This window comes from Psittacula echo, assembly GCF_963264785.1.
Source record: "Psittacula echo genome assembly, chromosome: 1".
In the NCBI taxonomy this organism is placed as follows: Eukaryota; Metazoa; Chordata; class Aves; order Psittaciformes; family Psittacidae; genus Psittacula; species Psittacula echo.
The window spans coordinates 28,659,371-28,675,521 of NC_137735.1; the positions used below are offsets into that span (position 1 = coordinate 28,659,371).

General features: G+C 38.5%; 2 protein-coding genes across 3 annotated transcripts in view; both read right to left on the reverse strand.

Annotated features, from left to right (window-relative positions):
- NFXL1 (nuclear transcription factor, X-box binding like 1) overlaps window positions 1-7,522 on the reverse strand; it is a gene marked incomplete at both ends in the record, with an annotated part of 44,253 nt that extends 36,731 nt beyond the window's left edge. The window contains 7 exons of one of the 2 annotated variants that reach the window (XM_080613097.1): window positions 650-750; window positions 856-1,017; window positions 1,186-1,364; window positions 2,940-3,070; window positions 5,353-5,462; window positions 5,820-5,990; window positions 7,348-7,522. In XM_080613097.1, the coding sequence (XP_080469223.1) occupies window positions 650-750; window positions 856-1,017; window positions 1,186-1,364; window positions 2,940-3,070; window positions 5,353-5,462; window positions 5,820-5,990; window positions 7,348-7,507 (1,014 nt within the window). The remainder of the gene's footprint in view (window positions 1-649; window positions 751-855; window positions 1,018-1,185; window positions 1,365-2,939; window positions 3,071-5,352; window positions 5,463-5,819; window positions 5,991-7,347) is intronic. The other variant, XM_080613096.1, reaches the window with a different exon arrangement.
- Window positions 7,523-11,040: 3,518 nt separating this feature from the next.
- Window positions 11,041-15,639, reverse strand: CNGA1 (cyclic nucleotide gated channel subunit alpha 1; the record flags this gene model as incomplete). The annotated part of the gene is made up of 7 exons (XM_080635563.1): window positions 11,041-12,464; window positions 13,267-13,373; window positions 13,519-13,626; window positions 14,561-14,653; window positions 14,759-14,791; window positions 15,163-15,225; window positions 15,512-15,639. The coding sequence occupies 7 exons, from the start codon at window positions 15,637-15,639 to the stop codon at window positions 11,041-11,043; spliced, it is 1,956 nt and encodes a 651-aa protein (XP_080491689.1).
- Between the last annotated feature and the right edge of the window lie 512 nt (window positions 15,640-16,151).

Genomic DNA, 16,151 nt, shown 5'->3' on the forward strand with positions numbered 1-16,151 from the left:
TCAATGCTAAACAGCTTGGGACTCCTAGCATCTAAAGGGCTATGCTATTATTTATATTATGCTCCCTTTTTCTATAGTGTTAGCTGAGATAAACTGCATTTTAATTGATACTTTACCAAGGCTGAGTGTCTTTCTTACTGGGATTGTAATGACCAAGTATCTCCTGCTGCTATCTCACCCCTGCCACTCAATTTTGTTTAAAAATTATTTTTTAATCTGTCAATCCGTTGCCTTGGTCCTAAGCATGAGCTGTAAATACACTTCAAAGAACGAATCAAAGCTTTCATTCTGTTACAATAACTAGAATGAAGCATGAAACGCTACAAAGCCGTGGTTTCATGCTAAATTTTCAAGACAGCAACTGAAATTTCACCCTCAAGTATGAGAGAAGAGAATATTCAAGATCAAATTCAATGCTACCAGCAGCATAATTCTAGAACAGTGGCATTTTGACTACTGTCAGAAATTAACCTGGCCACCAAATAGATCCATTCTCAAACAATGTTGCTACATTTCTGACTGCACTTTCAAAGCCTAAAAAAAATAATTTTATTTTCTTACCTAATGAGTTTTTCCAATCCTCAATACACTGAGTAATAAAATTTTACATAAGATGAGAAATAAGCTTAAAAGGACAGCTTCAACACACCTGGTCACACTGCCACTGAGGACTTGCACAAAGTCTCTCTCCTGTTCGTCTTCCACAGATGCATCGCTGTTTACTGACTCGTGGGCAAGGCTGACAATCTCCTGTGTGTAATTACAAAGTGACATGGAGAGTAGGAATTGCAAAAGAATGACATATCTAAACAATTCAAACAGCTACTCCTCTGAAGCTTAAGAGAGCAGGTCTACCTGCATGACAGGGATTCTCACAGGTGTGCTGTCCACACAGCAGTGTTCGTCCACACAGCAGGCGACATGACCATTCCTTGGCACTGCACCTTCGGGGCACTGGTTTAGCTTTCTTACAGTGACAGGTTGTTGTGACCATCTTTGGGCAAGGTGGACAGGGTCCTAAGTACAGGAAAAAGAACACCACACTAATGGCTATTTAAGTGAATGTAGCCTTGAACACATCTGGTTTACTCTGAGAATTTTAAATATAGTTAGCAGATTTTACACCAAACTATGTAATAGCTGCATAAATGCAGGTCCTACAACCAAGAGACTTAAAGGGTTTACCTGGATGACAAAGCAGCAAACATTTATGACCACAAGGAGGTTTGAATTCCCTCTCACATATCTGCCCACAGGAGTGAGGTACCAGCCATGGGTCCAGTGTTGGATTCTCCACTTTTCCACAGTAACAGTAATACCTACTGGGAGTTTCAGACCGTTTGTATTCAAACCTGCATTTTGGACTACAACAAAGTGAAAAGGGAGTGAATAGAAAAGCAATTTTATTAAGATTTTTTTAAAAAGAAAAGTAGTTTTTATCTTTTCAGTTTCCCAAGATTGTCACCAGGCTACCAATTAACATTTTTACAACAAATGTAACCAATAACAACATAACTAAATTTATAATATACAATAACAGTCTTGCTATAGATTTTACAATACATTCATTAGAACGTCTCAGGAATTGTCCTATCACTGCAATCCTTTTTCTTGGTGTAGGAAGCATACAGAACAATTTTTATGCCAAGTAATACCAAAGGAATGTATGCAACAAAGAGTTAACCCACTTAAACAGAACCAGTCAAAAGAGATAAAAAATAGGGGTTTACCAGTGGCAATTTATAAGCCACGTAAAACAAGAGTTAGTAATGCTAACTGAACTATGCATAATATTTAAAATTTTATCTGAAAGATTTTAGATTGTATCAGGTCAGCATCTTAGCTATTATAAGATGCACATCTTTATTTGTTATCCTTGAAGGTGTCACACAGTAAAAAATACATTATTCCTAAGCATAGACAGACTCCAACTTGTTAGTGCCACAGGTTTTAAAGGATCTCTGGAGCAAGCCATGGTTAAGGAATGCAATACAAGGAAAAAGAAACAAAGCACCTCCCATTTCTGGCTACAACAGGAGAAGACAACAGACAAGGAGCTCTTCCTCAGAGAAGAACAGAAGCTTTGAAAGACCTATGTACTCATTTTTATCAAACATAATGTCGATTTGCCCCTATATAATACATTATAGGCCGTACACCACTTATCCATAGTGATTGCAGTTTTATCTCGTGCTTAAAAGTTAAATAAATTACCATTTCCTTGAAACTGTTTTCATTATAAACATTTTGCTTAAACATAAAGCTAGTAGTAGAACTGTAGTAAAATAGGCATTATCAACCTGGACACTGCCAGCCAAAAAGCTTGTATCTTATTTCCTGTTCTCGGAGATCCATTAACAGAGCTTTTGAATCCACCAGGCCCTTGCAATCAAATCTGACAGAAGACTCTGTCTCACGGATATTACTATAAGTTTCCACATGAAAGTAAGTGGGCAAATAAAGCACAGAACAAACATGCAAAAAGAAACCTTGAATGAACTTTCAGACACAAAACTACTGAGAAAGCAAACTTCATTATTCATACAGCAACAATACTACCTTCTTCTTTATACAATCCCACACAAAACTGCAAGACTGGCTTTAGTGCTTGAGTTATACAGAGACTAAAAAAATAATAAATCTCTAAATCTTGCTATTTTAGAACCATTGGGGATTTTTTGGTTTTGTTTGTTTCATTTATTTCACAGTGCCAACTTTAAAAGTAACAGACAAATATGGAAAGCAATTCAGAAACAAGTATTAGAAGCTGAGATACATGCGAAATAAGTTACCTTCTCAAAAACAACTTTGATGCAGCAGGTTTTTAATATCTCTTGAAATACTCCTGAATCATCTTAACGAAAACTTAAAAATAATTCAAAAAAAAGCAAAGTCAGTCTAAGCAAAGTATCTTTTTAAGTGTACCATGAAAAGCTCACCATGGCCAGGGATAATCCTTCTTCCCAAAATCATCATCTGTCACAGAAGACACAAGAAAAAGGCTGTCCTTGGCCCACTTCTGGATACACACCAGGTGAAATATACAAAAGCATCCACAACAGCTCCAGACCTAAAGAGCAGATATAAGTGTCAACTGCTTTATATTGTATTTATTTTTGTTTCTGTTGATGAACATCTGCAGTATCTAAAGAAATACAAGATTGCTATTTTTCCATTTAAAAAATGGGTTTCCAAAAATAGATTATACCTAATGTTAGATTAATACAGGCAGTTTTACTGTTCCTGATTCATACCTATAATCTGTTTTCCCGTTCCTCTGGGAAATTTTTGCAACGGCATACAGAGCCCAAAATGCTCACAATCATAGAAATATTGATTTAAACACACTGTTGGTGATCATGTAGCACAACCTCATTCCCAAAGTAAGGCTATTGCCAACTTAGCTCACTCACAGCTTTGCCTAGCAAAGTTGGAAAATCCTGAAGGATGGGGATTCCACAACCAACCATCCTGGGCAACTTACTCCAAGTGTCACGCTCCCTTCCTAGCACCCAATCTACACCCCCCAAGCCCCAGTTTGTGCCATTGTCCCTTATTACGCTCCTGTCGCCATAAAGATGACTTTGGCTTTAATCACCTTCACAACTCCAACTGAACAGAGGCTGCAACTGTATCATAGAATAGGTAGGGTTGGAAAGGACATTAAGATCATCTAGTTCCAACCCCCCTGCCATGGACAAGGACACCTCGCACTAAACAATGTCACCCAAGACTCCGTCCAACCTGGCCTTGAACATCGCCAGGGATGGAGCAATCACAACATCCTTGGACAACATCCCTTTGTCTCCTCTCTACCAGACTAAACAAGCTCAGCTCTCCCCATCCCATACACTAGGTCTCTAAACATCTCGGCAGCAGAAGTACTAATAAGATTTTATTTCCCTTTCAAACTTCAGGATTTACATACAGTGCTGGTAAGAATAAGTTCTGATTGGAAGCGTGCTTTCAGCTTAGTGTCTTCTGTTCAAAGAGCAAGAGAGGTATAAAATGAAACAGAATTAAAAGCAAATCTGCTTAAAAGAGTTGATTTTGCCAGTACCCTGCATCCATCACCAAGCATTTATGTTGTTGTTCCCAGTGTACCTCTCTGTCAGCTCTGGAGTGAAATCACCGTACTTCCCTAAGAGCCTGCTGCTGAAAAGCTATTTAAATAACAAAAATGCAGTTTTATGACTTGGAAACTTTACACATACTGATATTTGGTAAGAGAAAAGTAGCAGAAAATAATCAGTTTTCATTTACTTATTTTTTAACAACTTATGACATTGCTATGTATATTTCACAGTATAAATTATACTGTGAAAACAAGAATTTCCCCATAACTTAAGAGAGGACAAAGGCAACGATGTAAGTTTGTAAAAGTACAGTAAGTAACTCCCCAAAACTAAAGCTAAACAGGAGACATTAAGAAAATAAACACACTTGACTGAAATGTCATAGATTCAAGATAACTAACAAACCACTTAATTATAAAATCAGCTCACTTCTGCTGAGATAAGATTAACTCTCAAGAGACACAGAACTTAAAAATAAAGTTAAACACAGACATTAAGGTCTGAGGAAATACGGATTAAGTATGTTAAAAATTCATACAAAACATTATATTTCTTTCTAAGAAAAAAAAAGCTAATTATTACATTTTCATTGGATACTTGTAGTCCATGTACATCTAGCATAAGAAGCTCAAGATTTTCTGCACTTTTTTTTTTCTTTTAATATCAAACATACAGCTGCAAACATAACAGATTCAAGTAACCAACAGGAACACGGTTGGGCCTTTGAACATCAAAGGGACATTGATACATAACAATGAAAGTGAAAAAGATTTGTCCTGAAATCTCTCCCACAAAAAATGTAGCTATATTAAGTAAGTCAACCTTCTCAGATATGCCACCTTTCTCTTTCACCTGATTAGCATTTGGAGCAGCAAAGTTTATCTTGGGTCCCCTGCTATAAATCCAGCAATAATATTTCCTAGCTTCCTATTTCTTGCCTTGGTATTTGCTACAACGTAGCTTATTGCACATATCATTGCAAGCACCGGCCTTCAAGTACTGCACTTTTCCATTTGCTACTCTCTGTAATTTAGAAATAACTATTTTACATTAGGATAACAGACGTATGTCAAAAATTCCACATTCTGATTACAAGCTATATATATTTAAGCACTTATTCTTCAAACATTTGAAAAATCCAAAGATGTCGAATGTTGCATTCAGTACTCTACCAATTTAAAAACACCAATACCAAGAATCACCTTAGTAATATAATTAAACACAAGTTACTCAGTTATATCTGCTTTATTCTAAAAGACTACTGAAAAATACTTACAGCTTGGTTCCTTTTAACTGAGGCAATGCAGATCAGACATGTCATAGCCCCTGACTGAAAAGCTTCATTCATGTACTGTCTTGTACGTTCCAGTTCACTTGCATCTCCATCTTTAATGTATAAAGATTTTTAAAGCAATCAGTAATGTTTGATCTGCTATTCTACACATGTTGAGACTGCTGTAAAAATGTATTTTTTTTTCCTCTGAACAGAAGCCAGTCATATATTATTACAAAACTACATTATTAGAAGTACTTAAGACAGTTTCAAAACTATACCATTGATTCTGCCTAAGAAGGCAAGACGTACTGCCAGCATGCATCGCTGGGAACAAGTATTTTTAATACAAGACATAAGAATAAAGTGCTTTCCCTCCAATTATGGAAAATTTTTAATACACAGCCAATAATGCATTATTGTTTAAGCTTTCATACTGAAAGAAAAGTAAATAAATGAAAAAAATTTACCAGTTTGACTAGTGTAAATGGTAAATGTTTTGGCCAAAATCTTTCCTTGTTTTACTTCAGCATCTTCATCATCCTCTTCAGATGAGGAGCTAAACTGGTCTTCAATTAGCTTTTTTGCTGCAGCCTGATTAGCCTTCTTAATTTCATCAAATTTCTTCTGTGAAGATAATTCTATTAAGAGAACAGATTAATACCATAACAGTTACTCATAACACCATATTCAGGTCTACATACTTTCAACTGTCCTTTTCTTTAAGGAGTTTGATGATTTCATGCTTTTAAGGGCACTATGTTGCTACATTTTCAATAACACACAAGAAGAGATAAATTGTATCTTCTTCTTTAATGTGCATTACCCATAAAATTCACAGGAGGAATTATTATTTGTCAATTACTGCTGACAAATCCAACCAGACAGACTAGAATATATGCATCTATAATGCTGCTTTATGAAAGGGATACTTTAAAAAACCCACAACACACATCTCACACAGACACAACTTTCATGGCATGAGGAAGAAAACAAAACTGATAAAAACAAAAAAGACCCCACAAACACACATACACTAAAAGGCCCCAGGCAATTCTTGACAAGTGCAATTGTTATGATTTGTGTACAGCTGCCTCTCCCAGCATTTGGGATTTTTTAAATTATTACTTTATTGATCTCCCTCCACCCAACAACTCTTTAATGTAATACTGGGTTCACAGTACTTCACAGATGGAAACACTGAACACGACAGGGTATTAGCAGCTTTAGTTGAAGGTACTGCATGTGAAATAGAGGAAGATTCTCACATGAAAAAAAGAATATGTAATTTAACAGAGCTCATAATAAAACAAAGTACCTTTAAGATAACATATCACAGAGATATAAAGGTCTTCAGCATATCACAGGATTCTTACTTTTCCATATTAGACTACTGCACCCAATATATTTACTGGGGTTGTGTCAAGTCTAGTTTTAGGGCTTTCCTTAAGAACCTGTGATGCCATTTAAAAGAGCTCACTATTTGGCACTTCTCCACCTGCAAAGTATTAACTTGCACCCGCAGCACGCCCATGCACACGGCAGCCCGCACCGTGTCACTCTGACCCGAGTACCTCACGCTTGTCCCTAGTGGGCAGCACTCTCCCGAGTATTTCCAACCGCACTGAAAAACAGCTGGTCCATTACTTTAGACTTCTTCAGCTTGAAGGGCTCTAACCCTGCACCTGGGGAGGACACAGCCCCGCGCCCCGCTGCCCGGGCCCCGCGTTTCCCCCGGTGGTGCCCACAGGCAGTGGCGGCACATGGCGAACACCATGGCTGGCTGCCGCCGAGCGGCAAGGAGACGAGCCGGGCCCGCCAGCCACACAAGCGTCCCCCGCCCGCCTTCCCTCCACACGACGACGGAGAGAGCCCCGACCTGAGCATTCGCGGGGGCTCCCCGAGGCCCGGCTGCGCTACTGGCCACAGCCGGCTCCCCAGCCCGGCGCCCCGCAGCCCCCGGACGGACAGGGGTAAGGAGGAGAACAAGACACTCACCGCTGGCCGCCTCACTGCTACTCCCCGCGGCCGTAGCGCAGGCACCACCGCGAGCCCTGGCAGCCGGGGGCCGGGCAGCTGCCCCTGCACGGGCAGCGAGCCCTTCCCCGGGCCTGGCACGGCCGCGGCCCCTACCGCCCTGGCGCCAGGGCGCCTCCATCTCTCCCCCGCCAGTGAGCGAGGAACGGCGGAGAGAGGCCGAGCCCTCCTCACGCCGGCGGCTGAAGCCGACCCAAGGCCACCTCTGCACGCCAGCCCCTCCGTCAGGGTGTGGCAACGGAGGCGGCACAGCCCCCGTGAGCTCCGCGACTACAGCTCCCAGCGTGCACCGCGCGGGCGGGGCGAGGGGACTCCAACACCCAGTGTGCAGCGGGGCGCCACGCGACCCCAGTCCTTACTGGACCGGAGCTCGAAGTCACCTGAGGGGGTGGCCGTACCGGCGTGCCCGATGGCCGGAACGGGTGTGTGGTAGCGCACGGGCTGCGGGCCTCTATTACCTGATGCTTGAGTTTCTTTTTGCGTGCTTCTCTGGCCTCAGAAGTAAGGGCTTCAGATGTCTGTCCCTGAATTGTTAGGTTGGAAAAGAACTTTAAGATCATCGAGTCCAGCCAGTAACCCAGCATTGCCAAGTCCACCACTAAGCCATGTCCCTCAGCACATCTATATAATCTTTTAGACATCTCCAGGGATGGTGACTCCACCACCTCCCTGGGCAGCCTGTTCCAATTCCTGGCAACCCTTCTGGTGAAGAATTTATCCTGATATCCTGTATAAGCCCCCCCGGCACAACTTCAGCCCATTTCATAGAATCATAGAATAGTTAGGGTTGGAAAGGACCTTAAGATCATCTAGTTCCAACCCCCCTGCCATGGACAGGGACACCTCCCACTAAACCATTCAAGGCTCTGTCCAGCCTGACCTTGAACACCGCCAGGGATGGAGCATTTCCTCTTGTCCTATTGCTTGTTGCCTGGGAGAAGACTCTGGCACACAGCTCACTACAAGCTCCTTTCAGGTAGTTGTAGAGAGCGACAAACTGTCCCCTGAGCCTCCTTGTATCCAGAGTACATTTCTGGCAGCTATGTCTGCAGGGTGCAGCTCTTGCATGTGTTTTCTTCGTAGCCCTTCTTCTGAGCATGTGAGTTAAAAATCAGCCACAAGGCGTGTTTAGAAACTTCACTGAAGCATACCCAGGTTTTACTACACAAAAATACATATTGAGGTACCTGTGTGCCTCCTGAAGAGATCTGACAAGTAGGGGCCAGTTGAAATACTTTGAATTTTAGAAAACATAAATATAAATAACATATAGCACTTACAGCACTTCTGTTCTGCCTTGTGCCAGGAGGAACTGCATTTAGCGGGGTTTGGGAGGGAGGGGAGAGAGGTGGTGGTTTTTTTCAGCAAATACGTGATTGTACAAGTGAAATAATAACAGATTTCCAATCATAAAGAGTCTGAAAATGGTAAGTAAACTACCGGAGCTCAATTCTGGTTTTCTGTTTTATTTTGTAGTGTTTAGACTTGTTTTTATTCCCAAGAAAGGGGCAGCTAGTGACTGCAACTCATGTTAGACTGAAGTATCAATAAAAGAAAAAAATATGAACAGTAGAGCTCTGCCTTTATTAGTTAAAACTTGTCACACATTTCTCTAATACAAAGTCTTAAACTTCAACAAGGGAGAAAAGTGCTTCCTAAGTGCCTAGTAAAATATGACACAGCCCTACAGGATGCTGCTGCCATAGAGATTGCAAATTATATTCAAGACCTGAATTAGAAGAATGCTTATTGCAAACTCTAACATTCACGATATAGTTAAATGCCAGCATAACAATTGTTCTTGTGTGCAAAGGTAGAGTCTTTAATGAAACAATGAAAAGAATTCATTGTACAAAAGATCCAATTTATAATATCTCCATCTTATTATGGAGAAGAATGAAGGTATAGAGATATTATCAAGTATAGTATACTTATATATAATAGTAACATTTACATACATATTTATAAAGAGTGGAAGTACAATTGCCCAGGATAATGAAATTGCCCTAAACACCAAATTATCCCTTGAAATCCCTTTCTTCACTCTCTGTCATCAAACTTCTCCAACATTAAGTGGCTATGATCAAAGTCTACTAAAAATGCCCAGCTGACATCACAACTAATAAAGCCAAGTTTTGCCAATGGAAAAATACATAAATTAGGGGAAAAATCCAAGGAGATAATGCTTTTAAAGCAGTTGAAAATCTATCTGACAAATGAAACAATATATTTTACTATGTTAGTAGTAGTTATGAAGAAATACCCTATTAATCAATGAAAAAAACCCCCTATTTAGTCATGTTCTTTCCCCCACAGCAGCTACAGAAGATGCCATAGGGAGAGTTTGGCCTCTTTCTGTCATGTCTGCTCCTTGCACTCTGCCAGTGTCCACGACTGCTACACTAGGGACATAAAAATTTTTACTCACAGATCTTAAAAACTTGATAGTCCGTGTTCAGCAGCCATATGATTACATGGAGCAGAACAGTCTTCAAGACTATGGATTTGTTATTATTGTGGAAAGAACAGCTAGATTTTAAGCCATCCATATTTTTCAGAACGATACTTGCAAGAAGTTGTATTTTATCCATTCTCTATTCCAGCCTTTGCCTGTATTGTCTCCAAAAGGGTTCATTTAAAACCACCCACTTACATTTCAAGAAATCAGCCAAGGTGGGCCCAATGAAATAATAATATTTTCCAAATCTTATAGCCTTCAGTACTCATATATCCCATACTTAATTCATCTTACGTTAATCAATACATATTAAAATGTATTTGTTTATACACAAATTTAATATCATGGTTCATGCCTATATTGACTTCAGACAATATAATTGTAAGCAAATTTTTCCTTCTTTCCATAAGTAGACATAAAGAAATTATTTTAAAATAGTCAGCAAAACTTTTAATATTGACAGGATATTACTGTACATAGATTGAATGCATTTGCTATAGAGCAGTTACATAAAGAATACATAACGCATTAGCAAATAATACCACCTGTATCTGCAAGACCGAAGTGTTACCTTACGTTCTCATTCTCAGTTATTATTCTTCTTCTCAAAACCCGCCAAATATGTGCTGTTTGTAGGAAATCAGTGACATTACCTCAAAAAATATTTTTTCCTAATTAACAGTCATATCCTATCAAGATTAGATGATTAAGGGAGTGGAGCATCTCCCTTATGAGGAAAGGCTGAGGGAGCTGGGTCTCTATAGTTTGGAGAAGAGGTGACTGAGGGGTGACCTTATTAGTGTATATAAATATATAAAGGGTGAGTGCCATGAGGATGGAGCCAGGCTCTTCTCAGTGGCAAACAATGATAGGACAAGGGGTAATGGGTACAAACTGGAACACAAGAGGTTCCACCTAAACTTGAGAAGAAACTTCTTCTCAGTGAGGGTGACAGAACACTGGAACAGGCTGCCCAAGGGGGTTGTGGAGTCTCCTTCTCTGGAGACATTCAAAACCCGCCTGGACACATTCCTGTGTAACCTTATCTAGGTGTTCCTGCTCTGGCAGGGGGATTGGACTAGATGATCTTTTGAGGTCCCTTCCAATCTCTAACATACTGTGATACTGTGATACTGTGAATGTATTCAGCCCCATGCAGGACTTGACCCTAAGTCTTATTGGCAACTTTCAGTGGTTTATTCTGCTTTTGAAAATCCAGGCTTCTCTGTGGATGCATCTGCTTCTTGCAGATCCAAGTCTGCAAATTCTTGCTCTATAACTGGCTTCAATATTTTCTCGATTTGTGTAAGTCTTTTTTTCAGTTTCTGTTGTGCAGCATCATACTCAGCCAACAACCTGGCAAACTTTGTTTGTAACCTGTCCATTGCTCCTTCCATGTAGGTGACTTTCTCTTCCAGATCTTTAGGATCACTTCCTAAATTTGCAACTTCAATGTCCAGCAACCCATCTTTCATTAGGATTTGCTTTCCTTTTTCTTCCAGCATAGCCTTTGCATCTGGGTACTCTGTTAAAGCCTCCATGAGATCGTCTTTAGACAGACAAAACAAGTCAGAGTATCCGATACTTTTAATATTGGCTGTTCTTCGGTTGCCAGCTTTGCTACCTTTGATATTAAGAATGCTGATTTCTCCAAAATAGCTGCCATCACTTAGGACCACAAATTGGGTAATTCCATCATCAGCAACTACTGCCAGCTTGCCTTCTTTGATAATGTACATCTCTCGTCCAATATCTCCTTTTCTGCAAATATAATCTCCAGGACTGTATACCTGGGGCTGGAGTTTCAAAACCAGTTCAACCAACAGACCAGCTTCACAGTCTGCAAAAATCCGAACTTTTCTAAGTGTTTCCAGGTGAACATTGATTGCAATCTCTGCTCTTAATTTATCTGGCAGATACTTCAAGACCTCCCTTTCATCCACAGCCTTCTTGTTTGTCCACAGGTAGTCAAACCACTTTATAACTCTTTTTTCCATGTCTTTACTCACATTCCTAAAGTGCATATACTGCTTGATGGCATCAATCCTTGCTTGAAACTCTGCTCTAGCAGCATTCATATTGGAGATCATGGAGCCCACGTTACCAACAATCGTAGCAAAAATCAATACTCCAACCAAGAAGTCAACGACCACAAAGAAATACTCAGAATCTCTTACAGGAGGGGGTGTTTCACCGATAGTAGTCAGGGTCAGTGTTGACCAGTAGAGACTGTAGACATACTTTCTAATGAGACGGGCAAATTCAGGATCAGAGGTGTTGGGGTAGACCCACGTGTCAGCCCCAAATCCAATGGCTTTCGAGATCGAGTAGTACACACAGGCATTCCAGTGAATAATAATCACAATGTACATGACAAGGTTAGAGATCCTGAAGATATTTGGGTAGTTTGTCCTTGTTTCTGTTCGCTGGAAGAATTCAAACATCCGAGCTACTCTGAGTAGCCTATTTATTCTCAATTCTGGGTAATTCAGTCCTAACTTAAAGTATAAGATATCGGTTGGTATGATTGACAGAAAATCTAATTTGAATTGAAAAGATGCCTTATATTTCTCTCGAAGCTTCTGTTCTTCTTTCACCAGAAGACCTTGCTCCAGGTAACCTAAAATCAAATTGTAAATAATAAAAAATGTTACAACTTCAACTGTATTGTGTTTAATGTCAATCCAAATATACTTCAAAAATATTTTAAGTACAAATTCCAGATGGTACATAACTTCTCTTACTTTTTAATAAACAGTTTTCTTATTTCAAAATATTCAACTTTTTTCTATATGGTTCAACTTAATCTAAATTATAGTTTTGAAAATTAAACATTTCTAGCACTAATTTTTTTCCCTCCACTTTTCCATTACGCTGAACATCTGAAAAAGAAAATAACAACCCTCAAAAAAACTCCACAGGGAAAGAAATTGAACATGGGAATTCCAGTTCCATATTTAGTTTATCTACTCAGTAGTTCTGGAGGTAGGATAAGATTTTAAAAGAAACAGTTGCATCTGAAGCAAATTGGATGTCTTTTTTGCACAGTGGTCTTGAAAATCAAGAAAACATTTGAATCTCCTTAAATACAGAATCCAGATATAGGTGCTAGTTCTTCAGAATCCTTGATTTTCACTTGGCCACATCACATGTTAATTTTGTCTTGCTGAGGCAGCTGCAGGCAGAACAGCTTGTATCTAGCTTACTTCATGCCTAGCTTACCTCAGGCTTTATGTATACATCAGTTTCTCCTATTTTTACAGGTCACCGATTACAGTCTTTCAGAGATCTCTCTCAGTATCTTTTTTACTATCACACCTCCTCAAGGATACCCAGGTAATAAGGGTAGTAGTATTCTAAATATTTGACCCCACCTGGCATAAATATGTGAAGAGGAATAATTAATCATTGAGTATACTTACCTGTTCTTGTCCGTACGAACATGTCAGCAATATAGATGACATCAGAAACGTAGTCAATAATAAACCATATTGCTAAATAGTCGTGCTGAAGCTCATCAAAACAGGCTCTGAATAGGAAAAGACAAAATTAAATTACCATGTAAAAATTAAATATTTGCATGAAGTCATTAATAAGTAAAATATTTTTTAAATCTATTTAGGGATAATACAATTTGCCAGAAGTTTTATGTAGTCATTAAAACAGTACATCACCTAGCAATAATCATGGTCCAGTTGTACATGACAGGCATTGTGATGCAAAACAACCAATTGTAATACATATTTCCTGCTGGATCAATAATGAAAATCTCTTTCTTCTCCCTAAGTGATTGTCAGGAAAAAAACAAACAAAAAACAAACAAACAAACAAACAAAAACAACAACAAAAGGAGACGTAATGAGAGACTTAAAAAACACATAACAATTTTTGAGGAATGAAGTGTTCCCGAAATTGTTACTGTAAAATAAACAGTCTTTATTAAAGCTAAGCTTCCTTGCTTGAATACACAGAGAACATGAAGCTGCTTGTTAGGTGTGACTTAGGTTGCAGGCTTTAGAATCTAGATTTTGCTGAGCAAAATCATCTTGGCAGTTTCATTTCAGTTTACAGTGGCACATGTAATTTCAATCTTTTAAAGTTACTTTTAATGGTTTCCTACCCAGTTAACTATCTTATCTGATAATTGACTTAATCATATTTCAAAAAATAAAAGGATTATGTGGCTACTACTCATGTTTAAAGAAGTGGGAATAATCATGACTTTCTCATTGGGAAAAGTCCAGCTCTGGGAGAGATGAAACATTGGCATAGTTTACATAAAGAAACCAAAGAACATGAAATCATACAACAAAAGTTCCTACTGCGTTATTTTAAGTTTCTCTTCCTTGGCCAGAAAATTATGAATTCACCAAGCAAGAGTTTACTTGATGTAGGTACCCTTATGTGTGGAAGAGATTGCTTTACACTGGCATATCTTTTGCTTCAGAGTGTTATCCAGAAAATATGTGATAATCACAATACAAAGGAGGATTTTCTTGATTTTTTTCTTTTCAGACCAGTTTCACACATGCGTATTTCTATTGTCTGCATATGAAGTTAAATCAAAACAGCTCTGCTCTAGGAAGAGCAGAAGTCTGAACACTCATTCACTAGAGTATAAGCACCTTGTTTACAGGATGTCCATGAATGGATTTGATTTTACATAAAAAGCAATTTTGTTAGACTAACAGGAGGACTTAAATGAAAAATACTTACTCTTCTGTGTTCTTGGACTTATCTTTATTTTTGTTTTTCTCCTTTTTGTCCTTATTCTTTTTTGTTTCTCCATCCTTTTTTCTTTCTGACTTGCTAAGAAATAGATGTACATTTTCAGTTGTTACGGACTAAGTTAAAACATATTTAGAAAGAGATTAAATATCTTAGAAATAGTAGCAGTATTACTCTTTGTCTTACCCCTTCTTTTCTTTTTTCTTTTTCTTCTCCTCCCTAAGGAAAATTAAAATATGATAGGGTCATGGGATGCACATACCTCTTGCTTCCACATTTGTTTGAGTCATCTGAATTCATTAAGGATAACATTATACTCAGGTGTTTGGCCTTCAGAACTGTTTTGCTTACTGTATTCACATAGCACTACTTTTATTTTAAATTTGTAGATGTAATACCAATAATTTTAGTATTGAGAATGATCATCATAATTGATGTACATGAAGTTAAAACGTACGTGCAATCTCTTGGGATTACTTGAATGTCATGACTTTACAAAGAACTTATTAAATATATATCTCAATCATCATTGCTGCTTAAACAAACATTATTGCATTACTCTCATTTTATGAAATGGCAAGGATACTTACTCGCCTTTATTACTATTGTTGTTAATATTGTACTGTGCAAATGCACTGGGTAGATACCATTGCCTGGGGAATAGCAAAAAACAGAGTTACATGATATCTGCTGAAATACAAAAAAACCAAAATCATTTAATCAATATTGTCACAGACTGTTTCTCACCATTTTAATCATGGGCTAAGGTATCTAAGGAAATTGCAAGAGCCCAGATTTTAATCTTCTAAATATTTACAATAAATAATATATCATAATCTTAAAAAATTAATTAGATGGTAAAAAAAATTAGATGATGGCAAGTGCCTGTGCTTAGTTAATCCTATTCAAATTATCACAGAATAAAACCCAAACAGACACAAAATAGTACATTTAACATACCTGTTTTCCCTTTTGTCTGTTGGTTTAGGATCCTCACTGGCATCTTGCACTATCACACTGGGAACAATTGAATGGGAGTAATGGGTCTCAATCACTCCTACCCTCATGGTGAAGTTTGTCTTACCTTGGGTAATTGAAGAACACTGATTTAAAAAAAAACGAATCAAGTAATTTCAGAACTAGAAAAAGTAACAAGCAAATTTTTTCCTATAGATGAATCCTTTATATCCTTTCTTCCCCTAAACCCAGCAACAGTATTTTCAGTTTCCTTTCTCCCATAACATTCCCAAAAGACAAGAAAGGGCACTGTGTGCTTCAGTGTGTTGAAGCACAGGCAACTGCTGCTAAAGAGAATGTTAAACACATCTTTCTCTTAGAAGAACCGTTCATTTAAGTCTTTCTCTTTAGTCTGAACACATAGTGTGAAAATATTTAGACAACTATGTTTGAAACATCTACTGCCATTTCATTTGGTTTTGAACCAGAAGTTCAACACCGTATCAAGATGGATAAACAGCTTAACGCAGAGGTGACATCCTGAAAACCAGACTAGGAAACATCCACTGGTTTTATGTCCAAAGAAACATCAGTATATCTGATACCTGACATTTGTACTCTG